Here is a 14,501-nt window from a genome sequence, read left to right on the forward strand (position 1 = left end):
CCACAATAGCAGTGAGGAAAAAAAAAATCACGGTCCAAACAGCCGTTACGCTTCCATAACGGGCTGTAACGGGCATTATGCTTCCGTTACGGGCCGTTACACCCTGTTACACCATTGTTCCCTGCCGACAGCCCTACATACTGAAAAGTACCTCATTTGTTCCTGATTTTTCTGAGTTTTGCTGCAATTCTCCCTCTCCCCATCCAGTGATCTATGGCTGCGAAAACAGAAATTTGTGCTTGAAATCGCCATATGAAGGTGATCTACTGCATCCCCTTCCCTTTGAAATTTTATCCATTTGGGAAGAAATTTGTTGCTGTTCGGAAGTGATTTGGGTAGATTTGAGTAGGAAATTAAGCAAGAAACTTGGGATTTGGGTAGATCTGAAGAGAATCTGAAGCTTTGAGCTTTCAAGGGGGTTTCGGAATGGGAGATACTATGTGTTTGTGAGTTCCTGCGTCCTGACTTCCTGTTCGTGGGTCTGCCTACTGCCAGCGTGTACAATTTATTCCAACCCACTCTTCTTCTTCTGGGTCTTTTTTTTGGGTTGCTAAAGCAAGTTAGGCAGCTTATTAGCTTAACTAATTAATTTTTCTACTTATGACTTAAGCTCAAACAGTGCTTATAGCTTAAGTGCTTAATTAATTAATTTACTACCTATAGCCTAAGTTTATGCAATGTTTATAACTTAACTATTTCCAATTACTACTTAGTACTAAATTACTTATACTTTTAATGCTAATTTGCTACACTTATTGCTTAACTAATTAATTTGCTTAATGGGCCTAAATTGCATAATCCCTAATGGCCTAAATTGCTATGCTTAGTTATTGATATTTTGAATATTAGAATTCAAAAATTAAAATTATAGCCTAAATTGCTATGCTTAGTTATTGATATTTTGAATATTAGAATTTAAAAATTAAAATTGTTAGAAAATACAAAACAATATGTAACTATTAAGTATTAACCATTAAGTATAAATTGCCTAGCCCCTAATGTCCCAAATTTTTATGCCTGCTTTGTTATTGACATATTGTTATTTTGAATAATAAAATTTTAAAATTAAATTTACTGAAAATTATAAATTATATGGATTAAATGTAACTATTTCACATACTGGTACTAATGAATTTATTGTGCATGTATAATTGTTTATTGACTCATTTTATGTCTCTAATTAATTGGTTTTCATTTTCAATTACATTTCTAAAATTTTTAATCATTAAAGTAGTTAAAGAAAAAGACTTTTCCTGTAAACAGAAAACTAAAATTGTATAAAAAACATGATGCATATTCAAAAGAGTGTGTTCGTTAAAGTGGTCGAATTTCATTAAAAATCATGTTTTAAAAATTCCATGCTTATTCTTCAATTTTGGCATGGTTGTGCATGCATGAAAAAAAATTCACGGCTGCTACGACCGCTTCCCATTGCATAATGCCCGCTTCTCCCACATCCTGTAACACCCGCGAGCATTATGTGACGTTACCCGAGACCACCACCATATCAATGCCTGCCAGCCCACTCTTGGACAAGTTGATCATTAATCCCAAAATGTTTTAGAAAATTTTCCACAAAATAGTAACCTTTCGAAATCTTGCAACATTGTCCCCAAGAAACAAAATAGCATTGTCCATGAATTAGACATGTGACACTTTCACCTTCTCCCTCCCAACAAAACCTCTAATCACCCCTCCCCCGCCCACTCTGGGCATGCAAAAACATCTTGCTCATAATATCCTCTACCATAGTGAACAAAAACAAGGACAAAGGATCCAAAATCCATGGAAGCCCCAAACCACTCTCTGGGCCGACCAATTACAATATCCAACAAATAGGTCAAACTCAAGCATCTTCTAGTCCATTTCCTCCAACAGAGCCTAAAAGCCTTTAAAAGCCATCATTTTTATCCAAAAAATCCCAGTTCACCAAATCATAAGGATTCTTCAACTCCAAGTTAAAAATAAGCCCCTCTGCACGTTCTCGACCACTTCATTAGAGATCAACACCGAATCAAGGATTTGTCCATTTTTAATGAATGTAGGCTGACCTGTGGTCATCATTTCACACAAACCCTCTCTCAATATTTTCAACAATACTTCTAAAATAATTTTACAGAGGTTAGTTGAAAAACTAATAGACCTAAGGCCCCTCACCCTAACGGGCCTCTCTTTTTTGGAGAATAAGGGCTAGAAAAATAGAGTTCAGACTAGTGTCCACCACTCCATTACAATGAAATTAATCAAAAAACCTCAAAATGCTGCAGGGACTCCCAACTGTGCTGAAAGAAGGTCATCGCTAAAACTTTCTACCTACTTGTCTCAAACACCAATTTTTTTTAATTCCTTCAGCTTCCAAATGCCTCTCAAGCCACTCAGCGGAATTTGGCTAAAAAATAAACACTACAAAAATCGACCTAGCTGCCAACAATGAAACCCCAATCCATCAATGCTGTATCTGATTTTTATCACACATCTGAACACCCCCCCCCCCTTTTTTTTTTTTCTATTTCTACTCTCTCCAACAGTCAGTCGCAGATCAAAGATATTGCCTTCAATCCAGATTTGTGGAGATCCATCTCTCTCACAGTCAATGAACAACTTCATGACAAAGATACAGAGAACAAAAATGGAACAGAGTAGGAAAGAAAAATGTGTGTGTGTGTGTGTGTGAGAGAGAGAGAGAGAGAGAGAGAGAGAGAGAGAGAGAGAGAGAGAGAGAGAGAGAGGATATGTAGCTTGGGGGGAAAAAATCTAAAATTTTATCTCAAAGAAAAAGTGCAAGTTTTAGTTTCTGTCTTAGGATTATTCACCACCAACCCCACATAGGTTGGTTGTTGTTGAGATTAATCACCAATCCATGCATCCATTCACCAAATCCTCTGCAACTCACTTACTGGTTTACCAGCAACAAGCAAATCAAGTAAAGAAATCTGGCTTCTCACAAATAACTAATACAACATGAACTTGGAAATTTGGCATAATTGATAATGCCACTCTCCACCAACCAAAGACAATTCTTGACATGAAAACAATTGTGATCAACAGTACTATACCACAACACAGTACAGATTTGACTATCATACCAAGTACCAATATGGGCTGTTTCACATCTATTGCAATTGAAGATAGAATATACAGACTTAAGGTAATAACCACACTGCGTCAAAGCTTGAGAAACAGGAATGAGCTCAAGTACCTTCTAAAAGCTCTCCATAAATTTTTAAAACTAACCAACGGAAATTACACTTGAGCTTCAAGCTCTAACGAAGGAAAAAAGGAAGAAAATTTGTCACACTCATCAAGTACACAAGGAATGTTTTAAGATGAGAGCACAAATTTGGCCAAATAGTCATTTCTATGACTTTCAAATTACTCCTAAAGAAAGAAGATTGCTTTTCACCTCATTCGCACAGCACCAATTTTTTCGGGTAAAACTTTCTGTACACTCAATTACCTTCAATAACAAAAGAAAGCACATCAATACCTTCTTACGAGCAAATTCAATGATTTATAGAATAATACATTTTTCGTGTTTAACATATGATTATTATGCAACACCTGGTACATGAAGCTCCCAATCAATTTCTGTGGAGGAAATGATGTTCGCCGCCTCACCTACACAATAGGGGAGGCCGTTTCCATGACTTGAACCTATGACCTAATTGGAGCATAACTCATTAACTATTGTATCAAGGCTCATCCTCAAACACAATGAAGCCAATTTTATGAGTATTAAATAGCTGGCTTGGAGATGCATCTTAATTACAACTGATTTTCTGAAAAATATATTAAGAAAACTTTATCTCATCAAAGTATTAACATAACAACAATGAGAGAAGAACATGGAAGTATTAAGGAATGGGAGAAGAACATGGAAGAACCAAGGAGTGAGAGAAGAACATCAAAAGTATCAACGCCTTTCTCTCCTTAGAAAATAATTGATGTTGTCCTTGAAGCAATTTCTGCTGGCCTAAACAAGGTGCTAACATAGTAGTTAGAGGCGCGAGGCGAGCCAAGGCGCAAAGGGTCTTTGAAGCCGAGGCGTGAGGCGAAGGCGCGCGCCTCATGAAGGTGAGGCGCACAATTATTAAAATGGTGTAAAATGTCTATTTGGGGTAATTGATATATGAACATATGAATATCTAGTAATATTAGAATTTAAAATGCCAAAAAATTCAATTACAAAATTGAAAATTTAGCCCAAAAGCATCAACAATTCAACATAGTTCAACATCAAAAGAAAAGAGTACAATCAAAAAATAGTAGCTAAATTTCAATAAAGTAAATAAATATTATGTATTAATTATAATTTATGAACTCACATTAATTAAACTAAATATTACAAATTAAAAAATAGTAGCTAAATTTTAGTAAAAAGAATAAATATTGTGTATTAGTTATAATTTATAAACTTGCATTAATTAAACTAAATATTGAATTAGCAATTACATATAAAGAAGAAGAGGAAAAAGAGTAGCCAAATTTCAATTAAAAGAATAAATATTATATATTAGTTATAATTTATAAACTTACATTAATTAAACTAAATATTACAAATTTAAAAACAGTAGGTAAATTTCAGTAAAATAAATAAATATTATGTATTAGTTATAATTTATAAGCTTAGATTAATTAAAGAAAAGATTTAATTTATAAGCTTACATATAAAGAAGAAGAAAAAGAGAAGCAGCAGGCAGCAGTCAGCAGCACGCAACAAGCAGGCAGCAGGAAGAAGAAGAAGAAGAAGAAGAAGAGAAGCAGAAGGCAGCAGGCAGCAGGCAGCAGGAAGAAGAAGAAGAAGAAGAAGAACTGGCGAGGGCTCCTGCTGGTTGGAAACGAAGTCGCGAAGGGTCGGGCTTCTTCAAAATGTCGAAGACGAACTCACGATCCTGGTTCGAAGCAAGAAGACAAAGTAGCGAAGGCTTCTGGCTGGTTCGAAGGCTCGCAGACAAGCTCACGTTGCTGGTTCGAAGGATCGCGAAGACTCCTGCTGGTTCGAATGTGCAAAACGAACTCACGAAGGGCTTCGAAGGGCCGAGAGGGGCTAGGGCTATGTTCATTTGAATGAGGGCTACGGGTCTGGCTGTGGCTATTTCTCTACTTTAAATAACTAAAAATTCACAAGGCGCAACTCACTGCGCCTGTCGCCCCAGTGCACCTCATCTCGCCTAGCATCGCCTCTTGCAGGTCACCTCGCCTCACCTGGTTTGAGGCGCAAGCCTCTTCGCTTCACTGTGCCTTGCGCCTAGGCGCGCCTCAGGTGCACTTTTAACTACTATGGGTGCTAATAAGAACAAATAGACATATGGACACTTTGTATCACAGGTGTTATCTTTACTTTAGGCTTCTTTTTTTTTCTTTTTTTTTTTGGGTCGTAAACAGGAGGCACCCCTTGATTTGCTTCAATGAATTGATTTTTGCCAATAAAAATAATAATAATTGATCCCATTGAAAACTTATTATATACTTTCTGTGCCAGAATTTTTAATAAGTTAAAATTTTTATTTATACCTTAAACATGAATTGGTGTAAGTAATATTTCATATTACATGATTATTTATAATTTATCGAAGTTGATCAGAAGATTGTGCTCCTATATAATCTTTAGCTATTATTATTATTATTATTATTATTATTATTATTATTATTATTATTATTATTATTATTATTTTGAATTGGGAAAAATAGGGAAAAAATACCTTTAATTATAATATTTAATAAATAATATCACATGCAAATGTGCAAAGCACATGACAAATTTCCTAGTAAACTTAAATGTCTTCTGGGTTGAGAACAGAAACAAGCCAAAAAGCATTCATTTCTTCATACCACCTCAGAAGAATTTTACAATATAAACTCATACAAAAGTAAAATATTAGTGAACTACTGAAAAGCAATGCATTAACAAGATAAGGTAGAAAATCACCTGATGGATGCAGCAGAGATGATTTCATCACCCCTTTCTAGAATAGCAGTGATAAAGCCAGTATAATTCAATCGATTGAAGTTTGACCTGCAGTGTGCAAAAGAATTACACAGAGAAAGACATAAGTACAGGCTGACTTTCAGTACAGCAACAATGAAAATGACATGACATAATCTAATTTATTACAATTCTACCAGCTAAGAAAGCAACCAGTTGATTGGCAAAAAAAAAATGCTCAAAAGAAGTGTCTTTCAAACATATACATCAGAATAACATCAAGAAAAGATATTCCACAAAAATATCAGTCAAAGCATCCTTGGGATGCCAAAAAAAAAACCAAAAAGTAAAAACGAAAAGTTTTCTATTTGATCAGTTACAAAAACTGCACAAACATTAAAGCCAAAATGTACGATGATGCAAGTGGTAGAAATGGAGCACCAAGAGGCGATGATGGTAATTTCCAAGTCCCACCCATGCACACAAATTTGTCATTACAAACACAGAAGTTGAAGAGAAACAAATCAAGAATGGCAGGAATCTCTCTAACAACACGGTCATCAGCCAATAACATCCAATAGGAAAATGGCATACACAATATTCAGAGAAAACAACACGAGTTCTTACCCAAAGTTGTAGACAATATTATGCATCAAACTGATCCCACTTCTCTGGTCAACAATGGGCAAAAAGCACTCATCCATAATAGACGATGCAACAGCTAGCTTGGAATTACTTTCAACATTTTGGCATGCTCCGCTGAGAGACACATCAGAACTGACATCAGATCTTTGAATGAACGTCCATGAAAATCCTTCTTCCAGTTCATGTCTAACCCCAATAAGCATCTGTAGTCTCGCAAAGAGCTGGACAAAGAACAATTAATTCAGACATATTTCAGCACAAAAAGGGAACATAAAGAAATAAATTTGGAATTTTTGTCCAACAAGGATGTTAACTCTATCTTTTATATATATATATACACACACACACAGAAAGACAAATGCAAAAAACAAAAATGAAAAAATAAACCAGTCCACCCAAGTTGGGAAAAATGCAAAACTAAATTGCTCCACTGATAGGATTACAAAATAATACTGAAAGAACTTACTAGGCTACACATTCTTAAAACACACTAACTGATGAGTCCTACATCACCAAGGCTCTTGAATGAATTTCCCCATGTTAGCATCAGAAAATTAAGATAATGAATCATAATCTACTGGTGCCCAACTGCCCATTTAATAGATCCCATGTGCTAAAGCCAGCCTGATTCGATAATTCCAGCCCCTCAATTTATGACCAACTCCTCCAGAATGCATTTAAAGTTTTAAACTCAAGGCATCAATTTGAAAAATAAAATAATCAAATAATTTCCAAAAACTGAAAACCAGATTTTAATAAATTTCTGTAGTCACGACAACCTGTTGCCAGAATCCAGAATTAATTTTTTTTTGGCTTAATTAAATTGTTCATTTAGTACACACTTTTTAATAAATTAAATTAAATAATCATATATATTTAAAATACAATTAAAATAAAAATGCCCATAAAATCAATTTTTAAAAAATAATAAGACCCATTTACAAAATATGTTTACTATTTCTCAATGTCATGTACAAAATAAAAGTCAAATAGATTTTTTTTTAACTAGGAGGGTAGATTGTTTATCATGCAAGGATTGTAAAGTTATTCCAAGTGAAAGTCCAACCACACAACATAGAGTCTTAATGTTAGATATGTGTATTAAAAAATGGAAGAAAAAGTATAAAATAAACCAGTGTAGGAGAACTAGCTGGTGGAACCTAAAAGGAGAAAATATAATAAAATTTAAAGATAAAATGATCAAAGATGGGGATTGGACCATAGAGGATGAGATAGAAACAAATACTCTTTGGAATAGATTAGCTAACTCTATTAAAAAATAGCAAAAAAGATTTTAGGTGAATCAAGGGAAAGATTCTCGAATAGCAAAGAGAGTTGGTGGTAGGATAAAGATGTACAAAAACCATAAAGACAAAAAGAATTTGGTATAAAACGTGGCAAAAATCTAGAAATAGAGATAACTTTGAAAAATATAAGGAGGTAAGAAAAGATGCAAAAAGGGCCGTTAGTGAAGCTAAATATAGATCTTTTAATAGTTTGTATGATAAATTAAGTACAAAAGAAAGGGAAAGAGATATATTTAAATTTACTAAAGCTAGAGAAAGGAAGAGCAAGGAATTGGGAAATGTAAAATGTATAAAAAGTGAGGATGATATTGTCTTGGTTAAGGACAAAGATATTAAAGAAAGATGGCGAAGTTACTTTAGTAAGTTGTTTAACAAAAACCAAATAGAAGGCTTAAGCTTAGAATTGTCAAATGAGGAAAAGACTAAAAATATAAGATTTATTCGCAAAATTAGAGTTAACGAAATTAAGTTTGCACTAAAAAAGATGAAAAATGGGAAAGCTATGGGACCAGATAACATCCAATTGAAGTTTGGAAATGCTTGGGTGATAACGGAATTATATGATTAATTAATTTATTTAATACAATTGTAAAAACTAAGAAAATGCCAGATGAATGGAGGAAAAGCACTTTAATACCTATATACAAAAATAAAGGAGATATTCAAAATTGTAATAACTATAGTGGAATTAAACTTATGAGTCATACGATGAAACTATGGGAAAGGGTAGTTAAACAAAGATTAAGGTTAGAAACGAAGATCTCAGAAAATCAATTTGGTTTTATGCCTGAGAGATCTACCACAGAAGCTAATTATCTTTTAAGAAAATTAATGGAAAAATTTAGGGAAAAGAAGAGGGATTTGAATATGATATTTATTGACCCTGAGAAAGCATATGATAGGATACCTATAGAAGTTCTATGGTGGGTTTTAGAAAAAAAGGTGTATGTTATAGGTATACCGATGTCATTAAGGATATGTACGATGGAGTAATGACTAGTGTAAGGACTATAGATGGAGAAACTAGAGAATTTCCAATTACCATAGGTGTACATCAAGGATCTGCTTTGAGTCTTTATCTTTTTGCTTTAGTGATGGACCAATTGACTAAGAGTATTTAAAAGGAGGTTCCATAGTGTATGTTGTTTGCAGATGATATTGTATTAATTGACAAAACTAGGGACGGAGTAGAGGTTGAGTTAGAATTATAGAGAGAAACTATGGAATCTAGAGGCTTTAGGATAAGTAAAAATAAAACTAAATATATGAAATGTAATTTTAGTAATGATAGGAAGAATATTGGAGACAATTAAACTTGATGATGAAGAAATAAATAACACTTGTAGATTTCGATACCTTGAATCTATTACGCAAGCTGAAGGAGAAATTGAAGATGATGTAATGCATAGAGTTAAAGCAGGTTGGATAAAATGGAAAAGTACATCAAGTGTGCTATGTGATCGTAGAATACCCTTAAAATTGAAAGGGAAGTTTTATAGGACAGCTATAAGACCAGCTATGCTATATGGATCGGAATGTTGGGCGACGAAGAAACATAATATCCAAAAAGTAAAAATTGCTGAGATGAGAATGCTTAGATGAATGAGTGGTATAACTTTGAAAGATAAATTAAGGAATGAACATATTTGGTAAGTTAGGTGTAGCTCCTATAGAAGATAAGATAAGGGAGGGACGACTCAGATGGTATAGACACTTGCAACGTAGGTCACATAGTGCACTTGTGAGAAAGAGTGAGTTAGTTACTGTGGGGGGCAGTAGAAGGGGTAGGGGTAGACCTAAAATAACTTTGGAGGAGATAGCGAGTAAGGATTTAATATCCTTGAATCTATCCAAAAAAAATGGTCCTTGATCGCATAAATTGGCGGAAAAAGATTCATATACCCGACTCCACTTAGTGGGACTAAGGCTTGGTTTTGTTGTTGTTGTTGTTGTTTTGTATTTTAAATAAATTAATCATATTTTTAATTTTTATTTGATTCAAGGACAAAAATGAGCACTTATTAAATCAAATTTTTAGTTTGTTTTAGTTCTAGAAATATTAACCAAACACATTGCTAGTTTCCAGTTTTTAGCTTCTACTTCTGATTTTAGTTTTTTTTTTTTCTAGTTTTCTTTTCATATTTTTATACAGTGATACTAGATGGCGCCTAAAATTCCGTTTCACAAAGCCATAATGGAAAATTTTCATTCAAAGCTTCATGAGCAGCAAGAAAGTTAGGAGTAAAATAACCCCACATCCACATTCCGCCTGAAGAGTAACATTGGGATGGGAATGATATACTGACCAACTGTCTTGTGCTGCTAAGAGTACGAAGCATAAACAGTGACTCTTGTAAAGCAACTGCTTGCACATAGAGGGCTGGGTTAGGGTATGTGAAATCCAAGGTACAAATCTTACCAATCAAACCAGTAGTTGTAGAATAATACATATCTCACATAATTGCCGCTCTCTGCCTGTATGATCAAATTTAATTACAAAATCTGATGCTCAATTAGCTTCTTCAAGAATATGCCAAGAGCTGATATCTACAAGCAAGTTTTTCTGAAAGTTGCTATTGTGGACATGTGCTAAAGCTTCTAGTCATCTTAAAAACTTCAAGAAATTGGATTTTTACGCTGTCAATCAAACGAAAAGGCTATTTCTAAATGCTTTACTCCACCCTACAGTAAGGGCTAGGAGGTTCAACAAGATTAGTTGCCCTTGCAGTCTTCTTTTCTCCCCTTTTTGTTCCCTTTTTTTTAAAACAGAACAGACTATAATCTCTAGACACAACCCAAACCCAGCATTCAATTGCTTCAACTCAAAAACAACTATTTGAAGATTGCCCACTAAAGAGAACGCTAGATGTAAAAAAATGAAAATAATTATTGCCCATATAATTCAAAGCAGAATACAGATTACTGCCAAAGTGTACCAAGGATCTAGCCATATATAAATAAAAATAATGATTTTTTACAACAAAAGAAGATGATTTCAAAAAGGAAGAAAGAATGTACAAAAAAGGAGAATAAGAGATCCTCCTAATCAGGACAGACTACAGACAAAACAAAGCTAGAAAAAGATAAGAGGAAACACGCCAATCAACCACCAAATATACTCAACCACATTGAAGGTCAGACAAGCTTCTCTCTCCCTTGAAGCACCCCAAATCATAGTTGTTAGAATCTCACGATTCGCTATTCAATTTCATAAAATCCATACCAATTCCACACTAAATAGATTCAAATCTTACTAGCAAATCCAAAAACACCCGAACCATTGCTGAATCCGTTGATTCACCTTGTGAATCTAACAAATTGATCTAGTCCATTGATTCACACAATTCTAATTGTAGATAAACACCAAAAGTTAAAGGCCTGCTTAGATGTGAAAAACATTTTCTGTTTTCAATTTTTTAATTTTCCAAAGAATTATAAAAATTTTAGCTTATTTCTTAACTTTTGAAGGTTTGTATTGAAAAGGTAGAAAATAAAGAGTTTGTTTAAATACACAAAATAATTTTTTCATTTTTTATTTCAAGATTTCAAAATAGTTACAAAAAAGACTAACTTGTTCTGCAAATTTCCAAAAACAAATTATATTTAGTATGTGGGATCATCATGGATTTTGATGCTTGAATTTGGATATCTGTGATTTTAAAAAAAGCTCAACGCATGATCCACACAAATCAAAGTCCAAGATCCGAATTTCATGCTCCTACACAAAAAGTACAAGTTAGAAATCTTAAAAATAGTAAAAGGATAGTTTCCAACTTTTCCATATAAATTAGAAAATTGACAAACAAGACGTCATTTTTTTTAATAATTTGAAAAATTAGAAATGACAAATCATACGATTTCCACAAGCAAAGGGTGCAAAAAATTTTTGTTGTTCGTTTGTTTTGTTTTAGATAATTAAGGAAAGGCATATTAGATCGATAGAAAGAAATTACAAACTAAGGGGCAAGAAGTGCACCAGAGAAAATTTAAAAGTTAAAATAAAAATAAAAAGGTAAAACATAAAACAAAAAAAGCAATAAATAAAAAGAACAATTAACCAACAAAACCCCTTTTCAATCCCTTCCCATCATAATTCATTGAGCACTTCAAATTTGCTAGCTCCCTTCGACTCTTCTTCACTTTGAACTTACCTCCAACAAAATGCACTTCCATTCCTCCAGCATCATTTTCAAATTCAATAGAAATTACCTCCTTTGGTGTAGGTAAAATACCATCATACTGCATTTGGTTATCCAACCCCTTACTATCAAAAATAGAAAACCCCTTTCAATCTTTCCAAGGGTGCTGGATGAACATATGAAAGGTCCCCAAGATCATCACAGGATTCAGAAACATATCCATATTGTTCCCGAATCTCATCCAACAGCAAACCCGCACACACTTAAGCTTCCTTATGTCATCGTCATTATCTAAAAAACCTCCTCATTTCTTTCCCTCCTTTCCTTTTCTAACTCCATTACTTCCTATATCCCTCAGCTTAGCAAGTGCGACAATACTCAATTCACCAGCAGAATCTCTCTTCAAAATCTTTGGCCTTGTCTCACCGGAATGCTCTCTTTTGCTTCATATAAAAATCACAACCTTAGCGCCCGTTACGGACCGCAAACGTTACGTAAAGGCCACTACGGCCGTTATGTAACCACTACTACAGGATCACTACACCAAAAATTTATTTTATTTTTCACTTTTTCTTGTCACTTTTTCCCTCTCTTTCATAAATCATTCTCAATATACCATGTGGCAAGAGGGGGAAAAGATTATATTGAGGATGCCAATGATACAAAATTTACTATTTCTTTAAATACTCACAATAGATGCATTAATTAACAATTTGAAAATACTAGTTAGGAAAAAAATTTATTTTGATAATATTAGTAATATGATATTTATGTTCTATATTTTTCAACTTCAACCATCTTTCTTTTCTAACTATTTTATATTTGTATTATTTGTATGTCTTATGTGTCTAATAGATTAATGGAGTGTATAATGCATTTTGTTCTATTAATTAATTTAGTACACATAAGAATTTATCACAAATAAGAACAATGAGAAGTATAAATACACAAACGCGCGTAATTTTTCTATCAATGGTGGTTTAAAACAAATGTAAATTAGTTGCCCTTACCAAATAACTTAGTTACTCGAACTAAAGGATCCAAAATACACTAAAACTTTTTCTAAGAAGGGCTAAAAGCTTAAAACATGCAAGTACGCTAATATGCACAAGGCCGTGCGTGCTTCAAAAAAATTCACGACCATTACACCCGCTTCCCGTTATGTAACATCCGCTACTCCCACTTCCTGCTACACCCATTACCGTTACATTACGCTACCCGCATCCACGATTTAAAACCATGCTTCCGATGAGTGCACAATTTTGGGCCCTTAGATTTTTCATAGTTAAAATCTGAAACATCAGCTTTTATACCTAAACCAGCATCTATTTTTCTATTACTCCTGGATATATCAGCCTCTAACCCTTCTGCAAAACTAAAATCAAAAACTGATCTGGCGCTTTTGTTAATATCACCATTTTCTTCCCGAGCTGTTTCCAAAACCAAGCTAAAGTCATCCTCATTTAACTGAATATTATCCACTATAAAATTGTCTTGTATAACTAAAGAGAGGACTTGGATTTCATTAACTGTCTGAATGCCCCCACCCCCCTTATCTGGCTTCCATGAACTCTGGACAGGGGAATGGACCTGGTCACTAGTGGGATCAAATACGGAAGGGGCATGGTCACCGATACCCATGGTCACCTTCTTAAAAGCAAGACCCAACTGAGAAATCCCCAGTTGAAGAGAACCCTCTTTGAACCCAAAGAAAGGCCCATAGCATTATTATTTAAACCTCGGGCCTGTTCTATTAAATGGCCCAAATTTGTTAAGAAAAGAAACCCTCCTTCTCACATAACTAGCCCAAATCCAAGATGAGAACAAACTGTTCCAGCCCAGCTTTCGTGCCCTCTTCTTCTCCAATTGCAACCCTAGCCGCCTCTGTGACGCTCACAGCAACTGCTGGAGCCCTATGCACTTTCACCTTATGGATGTTCTCCTCCGGACAAGCTGCTATGTTATTTGGAACTATCACTCTGGATTCCTTCAATTGCGAACCTTCCCAACACCATAGACATAAATTTTCTTATTTCAAAAGACTTACATCACCTTCACGTAATTTCCCTTCCAGCACCACCTTACTCCATGACCTGAGATCTGAAAAGCTTGCTGCACCTGCTTCTTCAAGATCAAGACAAAGCTCCTTCACAAACTCACAGAACTCATTCGAGAATCTTCGCCATCCATTACCATTTACACCTCCAAGAATAAACATCAAAGAGTTCTTCCTTTTCTCCCTCAGCCCTAGCTCCAAAAACTTCTCTACCCTCATCCACCTAATTGCCATCCAGCATAGAAGACTTCCCTTTATGAACTTTTCTGGATCCCCTTTCCAACTGAATGAAGGTTGATAAGCCATCGGCTGCCCAAGAAACTACCTCCTTTAAGATTTTAACCGACCTATTTTAAGAGATGTTGTTCCCGAACACGTACAAAAAAGGGCATCAAACGCCTTAACATCTACTATTCGCACAGCCAATA

The 14,501-nt window shown here is 34.5% G+C and overlaps 1 protein-coding gene across 4 annotated transcripts in view; it reads right to left on the reverse strand.

Annotated features, from left to right (window-relative positions):
• The window catches only part of LOC131155706 (uncharacterized), a 45,704-nt gene that overhangs the window by 16,019 nt on the left and 15,184 nt on the right, over window positions 1–14,501 (reverse strand). For all 4 annotated transcript variants that reach the window (XR_009136883.1, XR_009136884.1, XR_009136882.1 and 1 more), the window contains exons 5-6: window positions 6,554–6,792; window positions 5,930–6,016 (exon numbers count right to left, since the gene is read on the reverse strand). Coding sequence is in view for 1 of the 4 variants with exons in the window: in XM_058109050.1 (XP_057965033.1) it covers window positions 5,930–6,016; window positions 6,554–6,792 (326 nt within the window). In the remaining 3 variants the exon portion in view is untranslated. The remainder of the gene's footprint in view (window positions 1–5,929; window positions 6,017–6,553; window positions 6,793–14,501) is intronic.

This window comes from Malania oleifera, chromosome 5, assembly GCF_029873635.1.
Source record: "Malania oleifera isolate guangnan ecotype guangnan chromosome 5, ASM2987363v1, whole genome shotgun sequence".
NCBI lineage: Eukaryota > Viridiplantae > Streptophyta > Magnoliopsida > Santalales > Ximeniaceae > Malania > Malania oleifera.